The sequence below is a fragment of the Doryrhamphus excisus genome, linkage group LG12 (assembly GCF_037039965.1).
Source record: "Doryrhamphus excisus strain RoL-2023G ecotype Guam linkage group LG12, RoL_Dexc_Guam_v1.1, whole genome shotgun sequence".
Taxonomy (NCBI): domain Eukaryota; kingdom Metazoa; phylum Chordata; class Actinopteri; order Syngnathiformes; family Syngnathidae; genus Doryrhamphus; species Doryrhamphus excisus.
In genome coordinates this window covers 17656559-17677087 of record NC_136368.1, presented here as the reverse complement: position 1 = coordinate 17677087, position 20529 = coordinate 17656559, and the positions used below count along the sequence as shown (strand labels likewise).

Sequence of the window (20529 nt, the reverse complement as noted above, 5' to 3'; positions counted from 1 at the left end):
GCGACCCCTGAAGGGAAAAGCCCAAAAAGAAAGAAGAAGATTGTTTTCAGAAGGCCAACTCTTTACTTAAGTAACCTCAACTAACCAGGACTCAATTTCCAGAACTGCATTTCTTATCACCAAAATCTGACCAAAACTGGGCAGGCTACACTACTGATATAACTTCATGTCCAAAAATAAATATGTCCCTTTAATGTTAAAGTAACATGATATGACAGGCTTTAAGGACATCTATCATAGTATCTCCTCACCCCACAAATGTAAACTTTTACAAATCCTACAATTCTTTGCCATCTGAGCAGTGAGCATTCACAATAACCACTTTATATTCTACCATTTAGGCCTTTTTATGACCTAATATTGGACTCCCAAACGGCTTTTTAATAAGCGCAAAATCACCTTGATTTAGAATTGTCAATCTGAAAATGTCTCAAATGTTTTCCCATGCGGAAAAATTGCCTTTTTTTCCCTTCATTATGTCTCCCAAGCGTGAGGCAAAGACTTCTGGTGACAAAGAAAAGTGAAAGTGACGTGAAATTATGCATCATAAACTGCTGTGAAGAATGCATGTCTGGTCCAACACAACAATCACAAAGATGGTAACTATGAGAGTGTGGAAGGATCTTCTCCTGTAAAATGGAGAGTGATAACTAAACAGGGTAGTCGTAGTCTGTATAGTCTAAGGGCCGACTATACATTAAAGCTCCATTTAGAAAAAGAAATTGAAAAACTCAGGTAAGAGTACAAAATCAGCAGCGTATCAAATACTTATTTTCCTCCATAGCTTGATCGAGATACAGATATACGTATCATCAATTATTTGGAGTTGATTAGGTGTGTCCAAGTGTTGGGCCAAGTGTTCGAGAGCACTAACAGCCTCTGACTGGAACATCAACAAGCACCATTAAAGTTCCCAGTGTGGTTGTGATCATTAAGCTGCATCACTGATCAAAGTTAACACCTCTCTTGCGTAATATACACGCAATATTCTGAAATGGCCGGTAGGTTGAGTTCACTGAGGGTTAGATATTGTGGTGAGACGGATTCCAGTCCCATCACGCCACAATTTACAGGCACAAAAAATGAAATAACGAGGCAAAGGGTTTAGATTTCTTGGAATAAGGTTACAACGACTGAATTAAATTAGCAGCACCCAGGAAGAACTTGGCTTCCTCTCTGAGGAAATACTACTGTGAAAGAGAGGAATCATTTCCAAAATGAGAGAATGGCACATTGACCCAGGTTCCGAACGCCTGAGGGCACGTTGAGAACACTTAGAGAAAGGAAAGCGGTAATTAATGGTGACACAAAAACACCGTTGTGCTGTAAAAACAAGTGCATAATTATTAAGTTGCACTCTCCAGCCCTGACACAGACAGTTATTTTAAAAGTGGAGCTCCCATAGTCAAGTGCCACAAACAATATAAAAAAACATGCAAAAACAAACCAATGTACAGTGTTTGAATGTATCAGAAATATTGTTTAAAAATTCCTATGCACAAAATAAGAGGCCTCCTTCCTTTGGACTTACTTTTAGACTTAAATAAATACTTAAATGAAATAAATACTATTATATCCCCATTTGTTATGCACCTTTTTTTCTGTGCAGCCATGAACTTTCTTTGTAATGTTCCCATATAGGCCATGTTTAATTTCATTCTCAGATTATACTGAGGGATGACACAAAAACAAGCAGCAGGCTACAAATATCCCCCGGGCCCCACTTTGGACACCGCTGCTGCAGGTGAAAGATGACATTTTCATGTGTGTTAAGCAAAGCAGGGGTGCATATTCTGTCCTAAAGTGGTTTTGAAGCAGCTGACAGGAGGCAAAGGATGAATGACAATGTGTCCTGCAGTCTTCTCAGCATCCATCCCCTTTTAACATGCACGATACACGCTCACAAGGCTTTTTATTTTGTCTTGCAAAGGGGAAAAAAACGATGCTGTGTGTAAGCTACGTGGTAAAAAAAAAAAAAAAAATGCTGCATCTGTCTAACGTGCGACGGTAAAGACTACTGATTGAAGCTTCACGGTAGCAGGTTTCGCTGTTAAAGTGCTGCAACGAGAATTAAAAGCCACTCGCCCACCTCGTCCTGCTGCTGTGGATTGGGTCTCTGGTTCGGCTGCTCCTTGCTCGCTGTCATGGTGTAAAGTCCCCGGTCCGAAGTGTTGATCTAACGCCGCTAAGGAAGATGCTAAAGAGCTTCTCATCAAACGAGGAGGAGGAGGAGGAGGAAGATTTCGTCACCAGTGAAATGCAGGAGAACATCTGACCAGAAGACAACACGATCCCATTAGGAAGGAAGGAAGGAACAAGGTCCTATTTGAACACCTTGCCGAGGAGATTTTCGTGAGCGCTCCTTGGAGAAGGTATCATAGATGTGCAGGAGGAGGAGATTGCTCATGTGGTTTTATATGCTGGAATTCATTAACCCGTAAGAACCCAGTGCCGTTTAAAGTAAAAATTATGGTGGTTATATGTCAACTTGACTCTTTTTTTGTGGAATGAAATAAAGAGCATTTTCGGTGAAACTCACTTAGCATTTTTTCCATTGTGACAAAATAAACATCGCACGTTTCCATAGCAAATTTAAGACGAAAAGCCAATAGCAATATTTACCTGGCTTGTTTTATTCAAATGTACTAAATAAATATGGTGAGAACAGTCGAATTATCAATTGTTAAATTAGCTTTAATGGCAAAAAAAAAAAAATGGGTATAAGCTAGCTCACAACAAGCTGCCATTTTGGGGCAGCCATATTCAGGTATAGTCACCATTGTTTTCTACTCTTCAGTAAGGAAAAGAGATGGTGGTTGTATGTCAACTTGACACTTTTTTTGCGTACCACAAATGGATTTAGAATTGAAACTAAGAACATTTTTGGTGAAACTCACTTAGCATTTTTGCCATTGTGACAAAATAAACATCACACGTTTCCATAGCAATTTTAAGGCTAAAAGCCAATAGCAATATTTACCTAGCTTGTTTTATTCAAATGTACTAAATAAAAATGGTGAGACCAGTTGAATTAAAATATTTGACACCATATTATCAATTGTTAAATTGGCTTTAATGGCAAAAAAAAATAATGGGAATAAGCTAGCTCACATGACTCGCTGCCATTTTGGGTCAGCCATATTCAGGTATAGTCACCATTGTTTTCTACTCTTCAGTTAGGAAAAGAGACGGTGGTTATATGTCAACTTGACACTTTTTGTGTAGCACAAATTTATTTCTATCTTTATATCTTTATATTTATCTTTTATCTTTATATTTATATACTCACTTAGCATTTTTGCCATTGTGACAAAATAAACATCACACATTTCCATAGCAATTTTAAGGCTAAAAATCAATAGCAATATTTACCTAGCTTGTTTTATTCAAATGTACTAAATACATATGGTGAGAACAGTTGAACTGTAATATTTGACACCGTATTAACAATTGTTAAATTAGCTTTAATGGCAAAAAATGAGCTTACAGGAATGAGCTAGCTCATATGACACAGCTGCCATTTTGGGGCAGCCATATTGACTTCGGTATTAGTTAAGGTATACCTTCTGATTTACACTAACTTTTTGGTTAGTTACTTCATGGTATCCTGTTTAGTTAGTTCCTATCTATTTGTTTCAACACCACACTGTTTTTCGTTCCTATCTATTGTATTTTTGACAATTGTGCCATTTCTCTGCATCCCAGGGTTCAGTCCTAGCACACAAAACATCAGAACAGTAGTGCCATACATTCCAGTATCACAACTTTACTTTCCAAATCAAGGATAATTGTGTATTTGACTGGAAAACACATCATGTTTTCCAAAATGCAACTCGATACCGATTTGAATATATAAATAGTGGATATAAATTCAAAGTGCATTTTCTCAGTTGGGCAAAAATCCAAACATTTTGAGGCTGAGCCCTTCCCTGCGTCTGGTGATTGCCGCATGGCTATGAATGTTATTTCTCTGCTCTTCACATCAAGAGCTCACACTCAAAATTGCCGTCACTCTCCAACATCTTGCAAGTCTGCTGAGGTTTTCTTGAGTGATGTTTTTTTATTGAGCTTCTCCATGTATTGGTAACAAAAGCAGGTGAGAGTGAGCTCACAGCACAAACTAAAAAACAGAAGAATATAGAATAGTGTAGACTGAGGCGCTTCATTATGTACGCTTGAGGTGATGAGATGTCGTACGATAGCTGTATTAAAAACCCTGCCTGTACACAGACACGACTGATCACTAATGTTGACATTCTGAATAGCATAATCAAGGTAGTAATTATCATCTGTATAATTCTTTCATTGAAAGTGATTAAATAGGAGGCCTATATTAAGTTTCATTTAATAAAATGCTCCATAAATCTCAAGGTTGTGTACTTCTCTTCGCTGTAATTCTCCATTCGCCAGCCTCCTTCCCTGACCAAGCTTACTCTGTTGCGATTGGTCTGCTCCCGCTCCATTTTTTTAGTCCCAGCCCACCACTATTCTAAAGCCCAGTGAAAAATTGCCAGTCTTCCTCATTATGCTATTTCCTTGGCAAGTCCTCTACCCCATACAGCAGAGAAGGAACACAAAGGACAGTCCAGCATGAGACAAATTGATATATTCACATTTAATCAGCACCGCTACCGTCATTGCACAAGTCTGAAAATCAAGATGCAGACTTGAACATGTAGTTGCAGTCAGGCTCTAACGAATGTCCATCTATCCATTGATTAATTTTTCATACGGCTTGTCATCATTAGGAGCAGGCTGGAATCTCTCCCATCTGATTTTGTACGAGAGGTGGGGTACACCTTGGACTAGTCACCAGGTCAATCACAGAACCCACATAAACTATGTCTCCAAGCTCACAATGTTGGTTTATATCAGGGGTCTCAAATTTACCTGGGGGCCACTGGAGCTAGGGTCTGGGCAAGACCGGGCCGCATCAGAAAAAATATACAAACTTTTTCAGTGCTTTGGTTCCGATTTTCTACAATAAAAGCTCTGATAAAACATTCCACTGTTCTCAAATATCTTAATTTTTATTTTTCTACACAAAATAAGATGAAAAATAAATCAACAAATCAAGAATAAAAATCAATCAATCAGTAATAAATAAATAATAATAATAATAATAAAACGGCAAATAATAAAAACTTAAGAAACCACATATGTATAGTTGGTGGGTAGACACATTATTTTTTTCAGATTAAAATGAACAAAGCATTATTAGAGCCCTGTAGACATGACAAAACACAACTATAGTCACATTTATACTTTTTTTATTTACAACATATTGCGCAAATGCAGGGTCTTGATACACATGCTACTCGCAAACTAGAGAGCTAGCGACCTAAACGGTAGCCTTCCTTTAAACTTAAATAGCCAAAAACTTACCACTTCCACACGGATAGGGAGGATAACTATTAACAGTTATTTAACCTTTAACAGGAACATTAATCAAACGTAATAATTTTTTCTGGGTACATGATACTATACAGCATCCATATCAAACTTGCGCGGGCCACACTAACATTAAACTTTCATATCAAGGCGGGGGCCTCAAACTAGTGTCCTGCGGGCCACATTTGGGCCGCGGGCCGTGTGTTTGAGACCCCTAGTTCATATTATCTTAAAGACAAGACGTGTTTGCATACACAAATATTAACAATATTTGGATCGATCCGCCCACCTCTACCGCTAACCACTATGCCACCATGCTGCCTGTAAACAGGGTATGTTTGCATATCATTTTGCTAGAAGTGAAAAATATTAGCGACCAAGAAGATAGAGATAGAGGCAGTGGTGGGAAAGGAGGAAAGAGACACAGAATGTAAAAAATAAAAATAAAAATCAGACCAGAGGGGAGTAGTTTTGCTGAGGTGTCTTCTGTTGATGAAGTATTTATGACCCTGGGGCAATTTAGTGTAGACGTTCAGGAACTCCATGCCACCGGGCAGCTGATGAAAGTTTCATGAGCGACCTCCACAGTGTGCTACGCTTGGTTGGCACCGCAGTCATATCAAATTAAAACAGCATCTACTGGGTCGGAGTAATAATACCACCCCGGACTACTTCTGATTGATCTGTGGTCTGGATTTACTGTCTAGCTCTTCAAACAGATTGTATGATGTAAAACAAAAATAAAACTAGTCCCTAGTTCCTCAAAGGCTTAACAAAACCACACAGAGGGACTTTTTTAAATTTCAGATCATTGCTATACAATTGTACCTCCTGTTTTTTACAGTTAATTGGTTCCAGACACAGACTATTAATAACCTGAATATTTTTGTACGGTATATAAAACCTGTCTATGACTTTCAAAATAGGTTATTCTTTGTTTACATCATATTGCACAGCTAGCTACTGAGCTAACTAGTTTGCCTCTCCATTATACTTAATAAATAAACTTAAGAAAGTGTTTCAAACAAAGTGGGGAAGTACAAAGAAGTTAAAAAAATACCACTTCCGCACAGAATGAGAGGATAACCTTCTTTCAATCGATCTCATGTCGGCTCCATGCGGTGTGAAATGTCATGTAATCTAACGTCATGTCTCTTAACATTACTGATACCTAGAGACCTACATATACTACATATAAATCGTCTTTGAATATGTTTTGACAATGACAAACATTATTATTTCTTATTTATTTGTTGAAAAGCTGCAATATAGTGAGGGATCTCTGTAATTGTAAATATACATACTATGAGCTCATGTACTTGCAGCTCTCATGTCACGTTGCTCTGTGCAAATAAGCTGTTAACCAAATGAGAATGTCATAAGTGCGCTCAGCTCATACAGTATCTCAGGTTCTAATTAGAGTATGCAGTATGTGTCATGCACACATGGCAGCTGTGCTTTTATTGTTGTATTCCCTTGTTTCTGCCTGGCTTTCCTTCTTTGTTTCACAGGCAGCTTGATCAGGTGACTGGGCCAGATCAACGAGGAAGGTGGACACAATTGGGCCATTAACGTCATTCATAAGCCCTGTGTCTACAACTTTACCTTCGTTGCAGGTATAGGTTTTGGTTGTTAGGTTTTATTATTGCGTCTTTATTATCTTCCTGGACTGGACTTTTCTGGTACTTTTATATTGTAATAGATATTCATTCATTCATTTATTTTCTACCGCTTATCTTCACGAGGGTCGCGGGGGTGCTGGAGCCTATCCCAGCTGTCTTTGGGCGAGAGGCGGTGTACACCCTGGATTGGTCGCCAGCCAATCACAGGGCACATATAGACAAACAACCATTCCCACTCACATTCATACCTATGGACAATTTGGAGTCGCTAATTAACCTAGCGTGTTTTTGGAATGTGGGAGGAAACCGGCGTACCCGGAGAAAACCCACGCATGCACGGGGAGAACATGCAAACTCCACACAGAGATGGCCAAGGGTGGGCTTGAACCCGGGTCTCCTAGCTGTGTGGTCTGTGTGCTAACCACTCAGCCCTGTAATAGATATATTACATAAAATTGTGTTGTACAACATTCAAGATTCTTATACCAGGAGAGGGCTGTAAAAATGTGACAATATGCTAGACCACTGCGAAAAATAAATTCTGGAAGTTTTAGGAGTTCTTCCACTGTGTGGTCATAGGTAAGTCAACAAAGCCGTCAACCTCTTCCGTCCACCAAGTGAAGCCGACTGGAGAATTCACCATCGCCCACACCATCTCAAACCAACAACTTCACTGAAGTCCTGGACTCAACAACAAGCTGTCAAGCTTTGACACCAGAAGGCGAAATATTACAAAAATAATTTAAAGTACGACGAGAGTCGCTGGCATTTAGCCAGCAACAGGGAACTGTGTTGGCTACACAGAAAGACGAACCAGAGATGTGGAAAAACTTAGCAAAAACAAACTCTCAAAAAAGCAGTTATTGGCATACAAACGTGCAGCATGAGAGACGGTTTTCATCCAGGGATACCAGAGGACCTGGAAGCTCCCATCACAAACTTTTGCCACAAACAACTGAAGCTCCCAGCGGAAACAGTAAAGAACATTGCCTTCTTCGGCGTTCACCACCTGGGAGCCAACAGACAAGCGACCATGACCCATTGCAGCAAAATTCAAGCACTAAAAATAAAGGGAGCTTGTGAAGATTTGTGGCAAGAAGCTGTGGGACACAGACTACAGCATCAACAACCAGTTGCTGGAGAAGATCCTGGATAGGCGCCAGGTCCCGTTCTCCATCAGGGAAAAAGTTCATTCAGGAAGACATGCGAGCTGTCATTGCCGTAGACAAGCTGTACCGCAACCTTGAATCTAGGCCTTGGCTGTACAACACAGCTCCAACACAACTAAAACTAAAACAATAATCTACTTTAAATCCAGACAATTTGATGTGTACATTATGGAAAATGGCAACAAATCTGGAAACTTCCTTGCTAAGCACAAATTGAAATTGAATAAAGACTCAACTAGTAATACCATTTGCAACCCAGAATAAGGAAATAACACTTTCAAAGAGTTCTATATGTACCTATACTACACCTATAATTTGCATATTCTCCCCATGCATGAGTGCTTATTAGGTACTACGGCTACTCCCACATTCGAAATATATAAATGTTATGTTAATTGGAGACTGTAAATTGTCCGTAGGTATGAACATGAGTGTGGATGGTGGTTTTGTCTATACGTGCTCTGCCATCCGTTGGCGACCAGTCTAGGCTAAAGCCTGCCTTTTGCCCAAAGACAGCATACCTGTAACCATAGTGAGGACAAGTGGTACAGAAAATGGATGGGTGGATGGATGGATGGAAGGATGGACGGATGGGTGGGTGGGCGGGTTGGTGGATGGATGGAAGGATGGATGGATGGATGGATGGGTGTAGGTGGATGGATGGATGGATGGATGGAAGGATGGACGGATGGATGGGTGGTTGGATGGATGGATGGATCTTTCAAAGCTTACCAAAGACAAGCTCAAGATTCTAGACTCACCCATCAAATAAGCACTGAGTTCTGGCCATTTTTTGAAATGCTAAATGAAATCAAAGAAGCCAAATTACTACCACAGAACATGAATTCCACCAGCATTATACAACATCTCGCATTCCTTTCCAACTACCAACCAAATATCACTCATCATTATCTTAAAATCATCTGCAAAGCATTGCCTCAGAGGCTAATCAAACAATCCACTGTGTGATCCAAAGTTGCTTTCCTACAGTCAGACGCTATCAAATATCTGAGTGGTAATATTTCCTACAGGATGTCAAACCTGACACATTAAAATCAAACTCCAATACTCAAAACAATACACGATCTCACATAATGGAAACACCTGCTGAAATTGCTCATGGGTAGAGTACCCACAATAAAATTATGATTTTGATGACATTTGAAGATCAATTACCTCTTCATCTATAATCTCAACCCCTTATGCTTAAGGACATTACAAAAAACAAAAGACTATTATGGATGCTTTGGCCTACCAAGCTTCATTTCCGAGCCGGATACAAGCTAAAACATATCTTAAAATGATCAAACCTACGCCATCTGACAACCTTTAGAGTGATATAGAACAAAGTATTGCAAGGAAATTAATGTCCGTTATAAGATCCAATGTGGAAAAACAACGTAAAAAAAATCTATTGCCTGGAAAAAATATTAATGTCAACTCCTCTCTGTCACCCGTGTGGGAATTCCTGGTAATAATAAGGTCTATTTCTCACCATCATGCTTACTTAAACGCATCTGGACAATCTGGATGTCCTGCAAAAGAAAAAGACTAAAGCTCGCCATGGTACCCGGTGGCCTGCATGGACATTGTGAGCACTGCATAATCGCCACCGTCTGACTCGACCACCCTGTGTCGTTGATGTAGTGGGGTGGAGGTGGACTCTAATATGTAATATCCAGTACAGTACATTGTATGACATGATGCTGCACCTGCTACAAATGGCTAACGGTGGGAAAAAAAATCTCAAAATCCTTTAAGTTGAAGCTGAGCAATAAGACAATTCAGATAAGGGGAAGCTTAAAACCATCCAATTAACACGCGACCTAGATGGCATCCAAAGCTTTTACATTTGAAAGGAATTACACTGGCAAGAAAAGGCACAGGATTTTCAGCTTGACAGATGAAGTGAGAGGTGGGAACATTTTAATAGGATTGCATGCTTCTCACAGTTCCCCTGACTTATATTCAGCATGACTTATGATGCAACCATTTTCAATATTAACAGTCTGACCAGTTATATGTGTTATCCTATGATACAGCTTTGATTTTGAATGCATGCCCCAAGCTGAAATGACAAAGGAAAGATTAACTTGTGTATTACGTCAAGGTGATGTGTGTCACTCTTGTGCTAAGTAACAATTAGGGAAGTTTTTAACGAGTATCTGTTACGGATAATGCATTTTTGCCGGATATGAGTATGAAATGAGTAAATCTCGTCATTATCCGTATTTGTGCTAATCATATATTCACTCTTCATGCTCTGTGATTGGCTAAAGTTACTTGGGCAGGCACTCAACAACTCAATTGGTGTAGCATGAGCGCATTTTTTCCTTGAAAGGTGTTTTTGTCTTCTTCCATGAAGTCATCATAAAACAGGCGTGCTACCTACAATATATTGTAGAATGTTGTTAATTTTCAGTTAGCATTACATAGACAGTGGTAACGGTAACCTGCATTGACTGGCCACAGGTACACCTGCACAGTAGCACAAGAGTGGCATCAAACATTCCGAATGTACGGCTGGCATAAGCGTGCTATAATATTACACCCCTCTCAATACGTTGCAGTATGCACTTTGCAGTTTTAAACTAGTTTCATGACGTACATTGCATTTCACAAGGTAGTGGGCACGATCGTGCATCAGTCACTGGCGGTGTTTTTTTTTCCTTCTGTCATGCAGGAGCAGGCAGTGTTTTTGCATGACAACAAACAAAATAAACATGATTATTGTTTAGGTTACAGTATTTCAGATATTGCATTCGGGGATTGCATTTGACGTACATTGCATTTCACAAGACAGTGGACACGATCGTGCATCAGTCACTGCCGGTGTTTTTTTTTTCCTTCTGTCATGCAGAAGCAGGCAGTGCTTTTGCATGACAACAAAGAAAATAAACATGATTATTGTTTAGGTTACAGTATTTCAGATATTGCATTCGGTGATCGCATTTGACGTTCATTGCATTTCACAAGATAGTGGGCACGATCGTGTATCAGTCACTGGCAGCGTTTTTTTTTCCTTCTGTCATGCATGACAACAAACAAAATAAACATGTTTATTTTTTAGGTTACAGTATTTCAGATATTGCATTCGGGGATTGCATTTGACGTACATTGCATTTCACAAGACAGTGGGCACGATCGTGCATCAGTCACTGGCGGTGTTTTTTTTCCTTCTGTCATGCAGAAGCAGGCAGGTGATATAAAGTCAGTTGGAAAACCGTTTGGTAGTACTGAACGTGGTGCTTTTGAGAAAAATACAGTCAACAAGGCTGACATATTATTTCCCTGTTTGCCATGTTTACATGAATCACCAACTTCATACAGCTCATTAAGAATAATAAAAGAATAAAGGATCACTTACACACATACACAGTACACATATACAAGCTGAATAACAAACAAGTAAATAAGGCTACGACAGCGTCATATTTGCTAATTTCAAGATCACTTTTATGTTTTTATGGATTAAATATGTCTTTTTCCATGAAATCTTACAAAGCCAATTCTAACATTGGAAAACGTTTTTGCATACTACAAGCAGAAATATCTTGTATTACTTTCTTAGACGTGTTTCTACAGAGGCAATTTTCCCAGTGCTTGAATGTGGACTAAACACTGGAATAAAAGTGTCCTTCCTTACACCAACATTGTCCTATATCTTGACATTTGAAACACTCGGACAAAGACAAATGAGGATAGCCTACAGAGAGACTCCATAATGTATTTCCACAGCATTCAAGTGTGGATTCATCACATCTATGCAGCATTTTACCCTGCGTCACTCATTGCCCCTCGGTCACAAGCCATTGTGCACATGACCCGCGCCATGCGTGTAGACATTAGTTATTCATCTTGTAATAAATAACAACGTATTACAATACAAATCTCCTGATATGCTGGAGGCTAGCCTTTTCCTACTTGTGTATTGCCTGCAAATCATCTCCTTGTGTCAAATGGAAGATTTATGACCAGGTCAAACGACAACTCGACTATCCATCATTGAGTTGTGATGGAAACGATGTGAGAACAAAGGCAAAACTCACGAAAGCAGCACACGCATTTACATGACAAGGCAACAGGCTATTTTTTTCTCAATGGAAAGGTGGGTGATATAAATTCAGATTTCCATCTGATACCAATTAAATACAGGGAATTGTTTAATTATATTTCAACACACATCAATTTACACAGGGATGCATCACATAATTCAGTTCACAGTTGCATATGTTAATTGTTCCACATAATTAATATTGCACATTAATTATAATAATATAATTTTGATACATTTTTCAAGATCATTGATTTTTTTTTGCGCGATTCTGCCCTCAATTTGTTGATCACACCGTTATACACAGGACAAATATTTTAGGCAAACAAAATAAATATGTATTTGTAAATGATGATTTAACCGTATATAAATAAAACAATATGAGCTAATGTAACAAGAGTGACAAAATAATACATTTAATTTTCTCGGCTCTGTTTCTGGTAGCAGTCCTGCCTCAGGACTACTTATTCCTTGTTACCCTTTTTGTGATGAGCATCCATGTTATATATCCATGTGTTTATTACTAGTAGTCTTTCTCGTCCTGGACGGCCTTGTTGCTTTGTTTCTTTACCATTGTTTGCTTTCTGACCTTAAGCCAAAGCTTTTATTCTAAGTTTCAGACGTTTTCTGCTCTTGTCCTTGGTTTATACTTTTATTATGAGCAATTATTTATATAATTTAATCTTATCTATTTAATGAATGTTTTTGCCTGTTCACAAGTCATGTCCGCAATTATTAGACAACTACACTCTACTGAAGGCTACCAAAATACCATAACATGACACAAGTATTATTCACTATACTGTATATTTGAGGGCTGCACGGTGGTTGAGTGGTTAGTGCGCAGACCTCACAGCTTGCGTGGGTTTTCTCCAGGTACTCCGGTTTCCGCCCACATTCCAAAAACATGCTAGGTTAATTGGCGACTCCAAATTGTCCATAGGTATGAATGTGAGTGTGAATGGTTGTTTGTCTATATGTGCCCTGTGATTGACTGGCGACCAGTCCAGGGTGTACCTGGATCATGGTATCACGTGATGTTGGTGTTTACGCTTTACTGTACATGCCCGATTGACTATTCTGGTTGATTATAGCGCCGCATGTAGACACACGATTGGAATATTCCTTTCCATGTATACCATTACTTCCAGAAAGGTCGTTCAGAAAGATTCCATTCGGAAAGAGAAAAACTCCTCATGTAAACATGGCTATAGAGAATACAATCAAAAGCAAATTACTCGTGTCAAGGTTTGAAATGTTGAGGTTTGCACAAAACACATTGATGTCATGTGGCGCCATGTTGGTGACCCCTGCACTAGACCAATAAAAGTGTGTATAAAGGAGTGTTTGTGTGTGTGTATGTCTACTTACTTAAAAGAGTGTTTGGAAGTGAAGTATAAACCATAGAAGGCCAGCTAATGGCAGCTGAGCCCAGGCCAGTACTGCTAATGAATGTCTTTCCATAATAATGTGTGTTATATTCAGCTATGATTTGGTGTAGCATTACCCCAGATGAGAGATCAAAATGAAACTAAATATCTTGCAGAGAAGAAAGATAGACATATTTGGAAGTAACAGACTACCGGGTCGTCTCGGAAAACAAGAGGAAATTAACCAACTGCTGCTTGGTGGCAATGAATCAAATACAGAACAGCACGGAATACATGCACAAATTACAAGCATCAGAAACAATGAACCAGCCCCCTCCTGGTTGCCACCGCCGTGCTAAATAACACAACTTATTACTGAACAAAAACACAAAACGGGAAATAAAAGGTATGCAGCAAAAAAAAAGCAACACAAAAAAGGTCCTTCTGTCATGCAGAAGCAGGCAGTGCTTTTGCATGACAACAAACAAAAAAAAAACATGATTATTCTTTAAGTTACATTATTTCAGATATTGCATTTGGTGATCACATTTGTACTTGATTCCATTTATCAAGAGAATTAATGATTCTGTTTGTTATCTTCCTTCCTCAAGTGTATCTCAGTAGCCACGTATGTATACATGGACCCAAATATTCCAATTCCATTCAGGTTATTTGCTCAAACAGAAAAATCTAACCTTTGTATACACCTCATTCCGAAAGAAAAGTGCCAATCCGATTGAATATATAATCGGATTCACAGGGGTGGAATATTCCTTTCCCTAATCCGATTGAGGTATCTTGTACCCGCTCAATCGGAAAGTTGTCAAAGTGTGTTCTTTCAGCGCATGCTCAGCTCTCAGGTTTTGAAAATGGCGGCAAGCAGTCATCACTGGACGACAGCGGAAAGTTCGTTTTTGATACAAAATTTAAAAGAACCGAACCGTTTAAATTGCTGCTTTAAAAAAAGCGTAGCAACTGTCCCAACAACTGTGATAATCACACTCTCATTCACCATCTTCTTAATGAATCACATGATGTTGTTAACGTTTTACTGCGCATGCCCCATTGACTATTCCATAGACAGGAGATTGGAATATTCCTTTCCCCGATCCGATTGAGGTATCTTGTACCCGCTCAATCGGAAAGTTGTCAGGGTGCGTTCTTTCAGCGTATGCTCAGCTGTGACGTAACACGCAGATGTCTCTCGGGTTTTGAAAATGGCGGCGATCAGTCATCATTGGACTAAAAGTTTGTTTTTGATACAAACTTTAAAAGAACCAAACGTTCAAGTTGCTGCTTTAAAAAAAGCGTAGCAACTGTCCCAACAACCGTGATAATCACACTCTCGTCCAACATCTTTGATGAATCACGTGATGTTATTTACGTTTTACTGCGCATGCGCCATTGACTATTCCATAGACAGGAGATTGGAATATTCCTTTCCCCGATCCGATTGAGGTATCTTGTACCCGTTCAATCGGAAAGTTGTCAGGGTGCGTTCTTTCAGCGTATGCTCAGCTGTGACGTAACACGCAGATGTCTCTCGGGTTTTGAAAATGGCGGCGATCAGTCATCATTGGACTAAAAGTTTGTTTTTGATACAAACTTTAAAAGAACCGAACGTTCAAGTTGCTGCTTTAAAAAAAAGCGTAGCAACTGTCCCAACAACCGTGATAATCACACTCTCATCCAACATCTTTGATGAATCACGTGATGTTATTTACATTTTACTGCGCATGCGCCATTGACTATTCCATAGACAGTGTGCTGTCTATGGAATATACATTGGAGTGTATACATTGGAGTGTGCTGTTTTCAGTATGTTGGAACTAATAATCGGTCATAGCTAACCATGAACCAGCCATCATTGTTTGATTAAAACGCGACATAGCGAGGGACGACTGTATGCCATGATTGCAGGATAAGAGGAGAGGAAACTGCTTCCAAATGAACAGTATCTGCATGTACGAAGACAAAGGGCACCCAAGGGGAAATGTCAGCTAGGTCGTTGAAGCTTCAGGACACCAAAGTAGTGGTCAAAAGTCACTGTAATGAAAATAGAATAGATGGAAGTGCAGGTTGAGATGAGTGTGCTTCTCCTTGCATACATCCCTATGCAGCTTCCTGTTATCAAGGAGCATTATTATTATTTAACGCTGCAGTGTAATTAATGTGGAGGTGAGGCTGGCTGCATTGTGTCTTTCCTTGCATTGGGTTTATCATGAACACACTGTCCCACAAGCGGACAGATTATTCACATTCTGATGGTTTTGGAATGTTATGTAATGTCAGTGTGATAAGATTTATGCGCTACGTACCTTGGTTCGCTGCTTTCGTCGAGCTACTTGTCTTTGTCCATTTATGTATTTCACTGGGAAGGCCAAGCGTTCCCAGAAGAGACGGAAGAGAGTTTATGCTCTGGCTTCATCTTGGCACTACTGTGAGCCGTGACTACGGCTAGCCAAATACTGGATATGTTTACCGAGTCGACACCAGGCATGACAAACACTTCCTGCCCCTCGTTCAATGTGTACCATTTGGTACCAATGTACCAAAAAAAATCAGATTACAAATTAAATGTACCATTCCATCCCTAGCTGCAAGGCATCATTCCGTCCTCTGACAGTCGAAAACTATTAGACAGTAACTTTTTTTGTAGGTTTGAATGTGAGAATAAATGATCCACAGTGAGTCTGCCCTTCATTCTCCAAGAACTTTATTCTGCCCCTGAGCCATCTATCATCTTGCTTCAGTCTCCATGCAGCAAGTACACACAATATTTTGCTTTTTAAAGAGATGCATTTCTAATATTTAGATGACACCGGTTGAAGACCCCAAAGCATGAAATCTGAAACACAATCTACACATCTACCCTTGATATTCACAGTGTTTGTGAGAGGAGGCCCCTAACCTGACATGACAGGGATACTGCATTAAATATTCATCCACATCCATCCACACTAACATCAATATATATGCACACACTCCAGACTCCACACACACTGTCCCTCTTTTCAGTTTCCAACACAAGCCAGTCTGCTATTGGTGGCAAACATATTGACCAATTGACATCAACTGATTGCAGTGAGCTGTCTGCGTATCCACGGGTCGAGGTAAGCATTTTGACATAATGCCTTCTTTTGTGTGTGTTCTCTCACACAAATTTAAATCAACACTGCAGCAGCGTAATCAATAACCCATTTCCAGATATCTGCACTCGCATGTGATTTAGTACTACTACAAAGCAAAAAGACATCGCCGTCAGACATGGCTACATTCTTACTAAGCCACAAAACTGCATAAAATTAACTATAGCATGTGAGTATTTTAAAAAGCAGCTAATTTATTCATTTAAATATAAGGCAGTTTTGTTTTGAATCTGTCTCACTGTGGGTGCGAATATGTGTGTTCCTGCAGGTACCCCGGTTCCCCCCTACAGTGTGACAGAATGACAACAGTGTGAAAGGTTGTTGTCACCTTCTCTATGAACCATATTGATATTATTTGCATGATGTAGGAAAAAAAGAAAAATCCAACTTCCAAATGTGCAAACTTCATGATGTTCGAACGGTGATGTTGTGAGGGAAAACGCCATTTTGTTTGATTCACATGTAAACAGGAACTTTTTGCTTGTGGATGCAAACATGTCTGGTCTTAAAGCCAATATCAACCCAACCCTAATTTGAAACACTTATATGCTAGGACTACGTTAAAAAGCCATAGCATTTCAGTATGTGGAATCAAACTATAGAATGGATTGAGTAAGGACCTCAAAAAATCTTGAACCAGTCATGATGTGCTTTATATATCACTATATTGACAGTTACTATGGTACCCATTATGTCATTGAATGGTCATATCACCTCATACTTTAAAAAAAAAAAACAACCTGAAACTGTATTATGGAAAGCAGGAAGTGAACAAATGTAACAGTTACTGATTGTAAAAGTACCAGATGGAGGGGTATTTTTTTATTATTTTTTTAATTTTAAAAATTAAAAAAACATTTTTTAAAAATTTAAAAAATACCCCTCCATTAAAAAAAATAAAAATAAATTTAAAATAAATTTAAAATAAATTTAAAATTATATAATACAAATTAATAAAAAATACGTAAATTATATTAGGAAAGCAGGAAGTGAACAAATGTAACAGTTACTGATTGTAAAAGTACCAGATGGATGGATAGGATTTAATAAGCTTTGCTTCTTCCTACTCCTTTTGGACATGTGGAACTGTGAACTGATTATGTGATGCATTCAATTGTAATCTGATGCATGTTCAAATGAAATAAAACCATTACCGTTACCATAAGGTCAGTACAGTGTGCATGGAAACATACTCACAGGGTGCGTAAAAGGCTATCTAACATGATTCATAGTGTGTATAATAGAGAAAAGCAAAGTCTTTCAGTTCACCCCCACTGAAGTCAGGTGACTGAGCTATTGTTAGCTTGCGGAGAGCGCTGAAGGTCAAGAGAGACCATGCGCTTTGATCCTGCAAAAAGATAGAGCATCATAAATAAGCAAGCTAGTGCCAACCAGGAAAACAGAGATGAAATGTAAACATGTCCTCCAATCTCTCATTAAAATACCCGGAAAATACACAAAGCATTTATGTTGTAGTTTCTTGGCTTTCTTGGCTTTTCTAGGCTTTTTTGCAGGTTTGAATTATCTTACAAAATTAAATTATAAGATAAATGTAACCTTTTTAATCATAATTCCATGTGATATTAAGTGCGAGCTTCAAGGGCACCTATTTTGCTAATTTTTGGTGCGTGGTATTGAGTTGTGGACTTCTATAGAGCAGCTACATGCAATAACCCGCACAGAAAGCTTTCTAGATCTTCCAGATTCTACACCTCTTTCTTCGTTGAAGGCCCTCCTCAAGGTACGCCCACTCGAGTTGTGATTGGTCACACTCCCAAGCGCTCCTGAGGACTTCCGGTTATACTAGTATAACCCAAACTCTGTAAAACCGAGCGTGCAGGGCTCACTTCTAAATGCACAAACCTCATTATCTGAAACGTTAGCATCGTTTAGCATGAGAATACAACATTGTCACAACATTTATAGGTAAAAAAAAAAAAAGGCTGTTGAGTGAACCATCATTCTGCCTGTTTGGAGACATGAAAGGCCTAGTACCCACGAGAAATCTTGTGGAGTCTAATGTCACCCCAATTATATAGTTATTTTTATGATTTATCAGTCATTTGTATTTACATTTACGGTGATTCCCACGTGGAAAGCGTCGGTTTATTCTTCATGCTAAGAGTGCTCAGACCTATTCCTCATGGACCTCTTACCTGCTTGCCTTTTCTGCTACCTGCTTTGCCTTTCTCCAGCAACTGCTACTTCCATCACCTTCCTACCAGTCTAATAGCCAGCCCGGTCACTCAGTTTCCCATAGTAACCCTTTTAGGGTTTTTTTTTTAACTCATTTTGCTCCTTCCCCGTGGAGCCTCAGGAGTTCTTTTTGTCATAGATTTTGGTCTATTGGACTCTGGAGCACAATTCGTGTGGTTCATATTATTGCTCCATCTGTCTTCCTCTCCGCATCTTGAAAGCCAACCGAGTAGTGCTCTATAAAGATGTGAGTAACATTTAAAAGAGAAAGCTTTATAGTTAAATTGCACTTTTTTTTTTTTAGCTTGGTGAGATAGCTTGAAGTTCTATCAAGTTCCAACAGGGGTATCATTTGCCGAGAACTAAGCATGCTGTTTTACTTTCTTACCTTTTTATCACAGTTTAGTACTTCTGTTTTTGTAGTAGTCGTCTTCCTGACGGGCTTGTTCTGCTCCAGTTGCTCCTTTTGGTCTAGCTTCTAGATATTGGTTTAGTGTCCTTAAAGGGGACCTATTTTACCCTTTGAATTGACTTGTGGTCTCCTATAGAGCAGCTACACACAATAACCTGCACAGAAAACCTTTTAGATTTAGCAGAATCTGCACCTATTCCAGCTGTATTTCCGTAAAATTTACAATTACGCTTCGGCTGCGCTTCGGCTGTGCTTCGGCTGCGCTTCGGCTGCGCTTCGGCTGCGCTTCGGCTGCGCTTCGGCTGCGCTTCGGCTGCGCTTCTGCTGCGCTTCGGCTGCACTTTGGCTGTGCTTTGGCTGCGCTTCGGCTGCCCTTCGGCTGCGCTTCGGCTGCGCCAACAACAGACCAAGCTAGCGAGATTTCTGCGCACCTTTGCCTCGCTGTTTTGTCATGAAATTGTCACTGCGCCAAGTTGATAATGTGGACACCTCCCATGGTGCGCCACCACCCTATCTCCCTCCCAGTCCAGTGTACCAAATTACCAAATTGGCTGCGCCACACAAAATTAGAGCACATAATGTCTTTTATTTTGCCTAACTCTATTTTTTTTGTCAAGACTTCTTCACATCTGTCCATCCATCCAACCAATATAAAATCCTTACAAGGTTTTTGTGGAGAGTAGTTCATTTTAACCAAGGAACTGGCACCGTAATACCTTTAAAGCCAACAGGCTTTTCAAGCCATCAAATTTAAATGAATTTGAAAAAAATATTTTTTTTTCCCCCTCCCAGCCTTAAGCATATTGTAAAATGAATTGTCACAGTTTTGTCAAATAGCCATTCGGACTCAAAAGAGTAGCCACGTTTCTGCCATACCACCACTGAAAGGTCAAGCTCTTGCATTTTGTGCGTCTCAGCACTCAATTAGTTGAAAATTGCCTTTTGTCTGCTGGGAGCAGGTGATAATTGCTGTGGGTCACAAGCAATAATTGCCAGTGAAACCCTTAGAGCCGCTGCCTATTAAGTGGAGATATTTAAATCGCATCACCTTTGGGGTGCTTCCGTCTTTTATACTCGCCATTAATTGGGGAAAGGATTTGTAAAACTTTGCAGTGTTGATTTAACCCCAGGAAATCACGGTGACATGGGTCAGCGACACTTCGAGT

The 20529-nt window shown here is 39.5% G+C and overlaps 1 protein-coding gene across 2 annotated transcripts in view; it reads right to left on the bottom strand.

Moving 5' to 3' along the window:
- dpp10 (dipeptidyl peptidase like 10) overlaps nt 1–20529 on the bottom strand; it is a 91822-nt gene that overhangs the window by 53089 nt on the left and 18204 nt on the right. The window contains exon 1 of one of the 2 annotated variants that reach the window (XM_058082844.2): nt 2090–2408. The exons of the other annotated variant lie outside the window; for it this stretch is intronic. Within the exon in view, the coding sequence (XP_057938827.2) occupies nt 2090–2146 (57 nt within the window). The 5' untranslated portion in view covers nt 2147–2408. Of the gene's footprint in view, nt 1–2089; nt 2409–20529 lie in introns of those variants that run through there. 2 annotated transcript variants of the gene reach the window in all.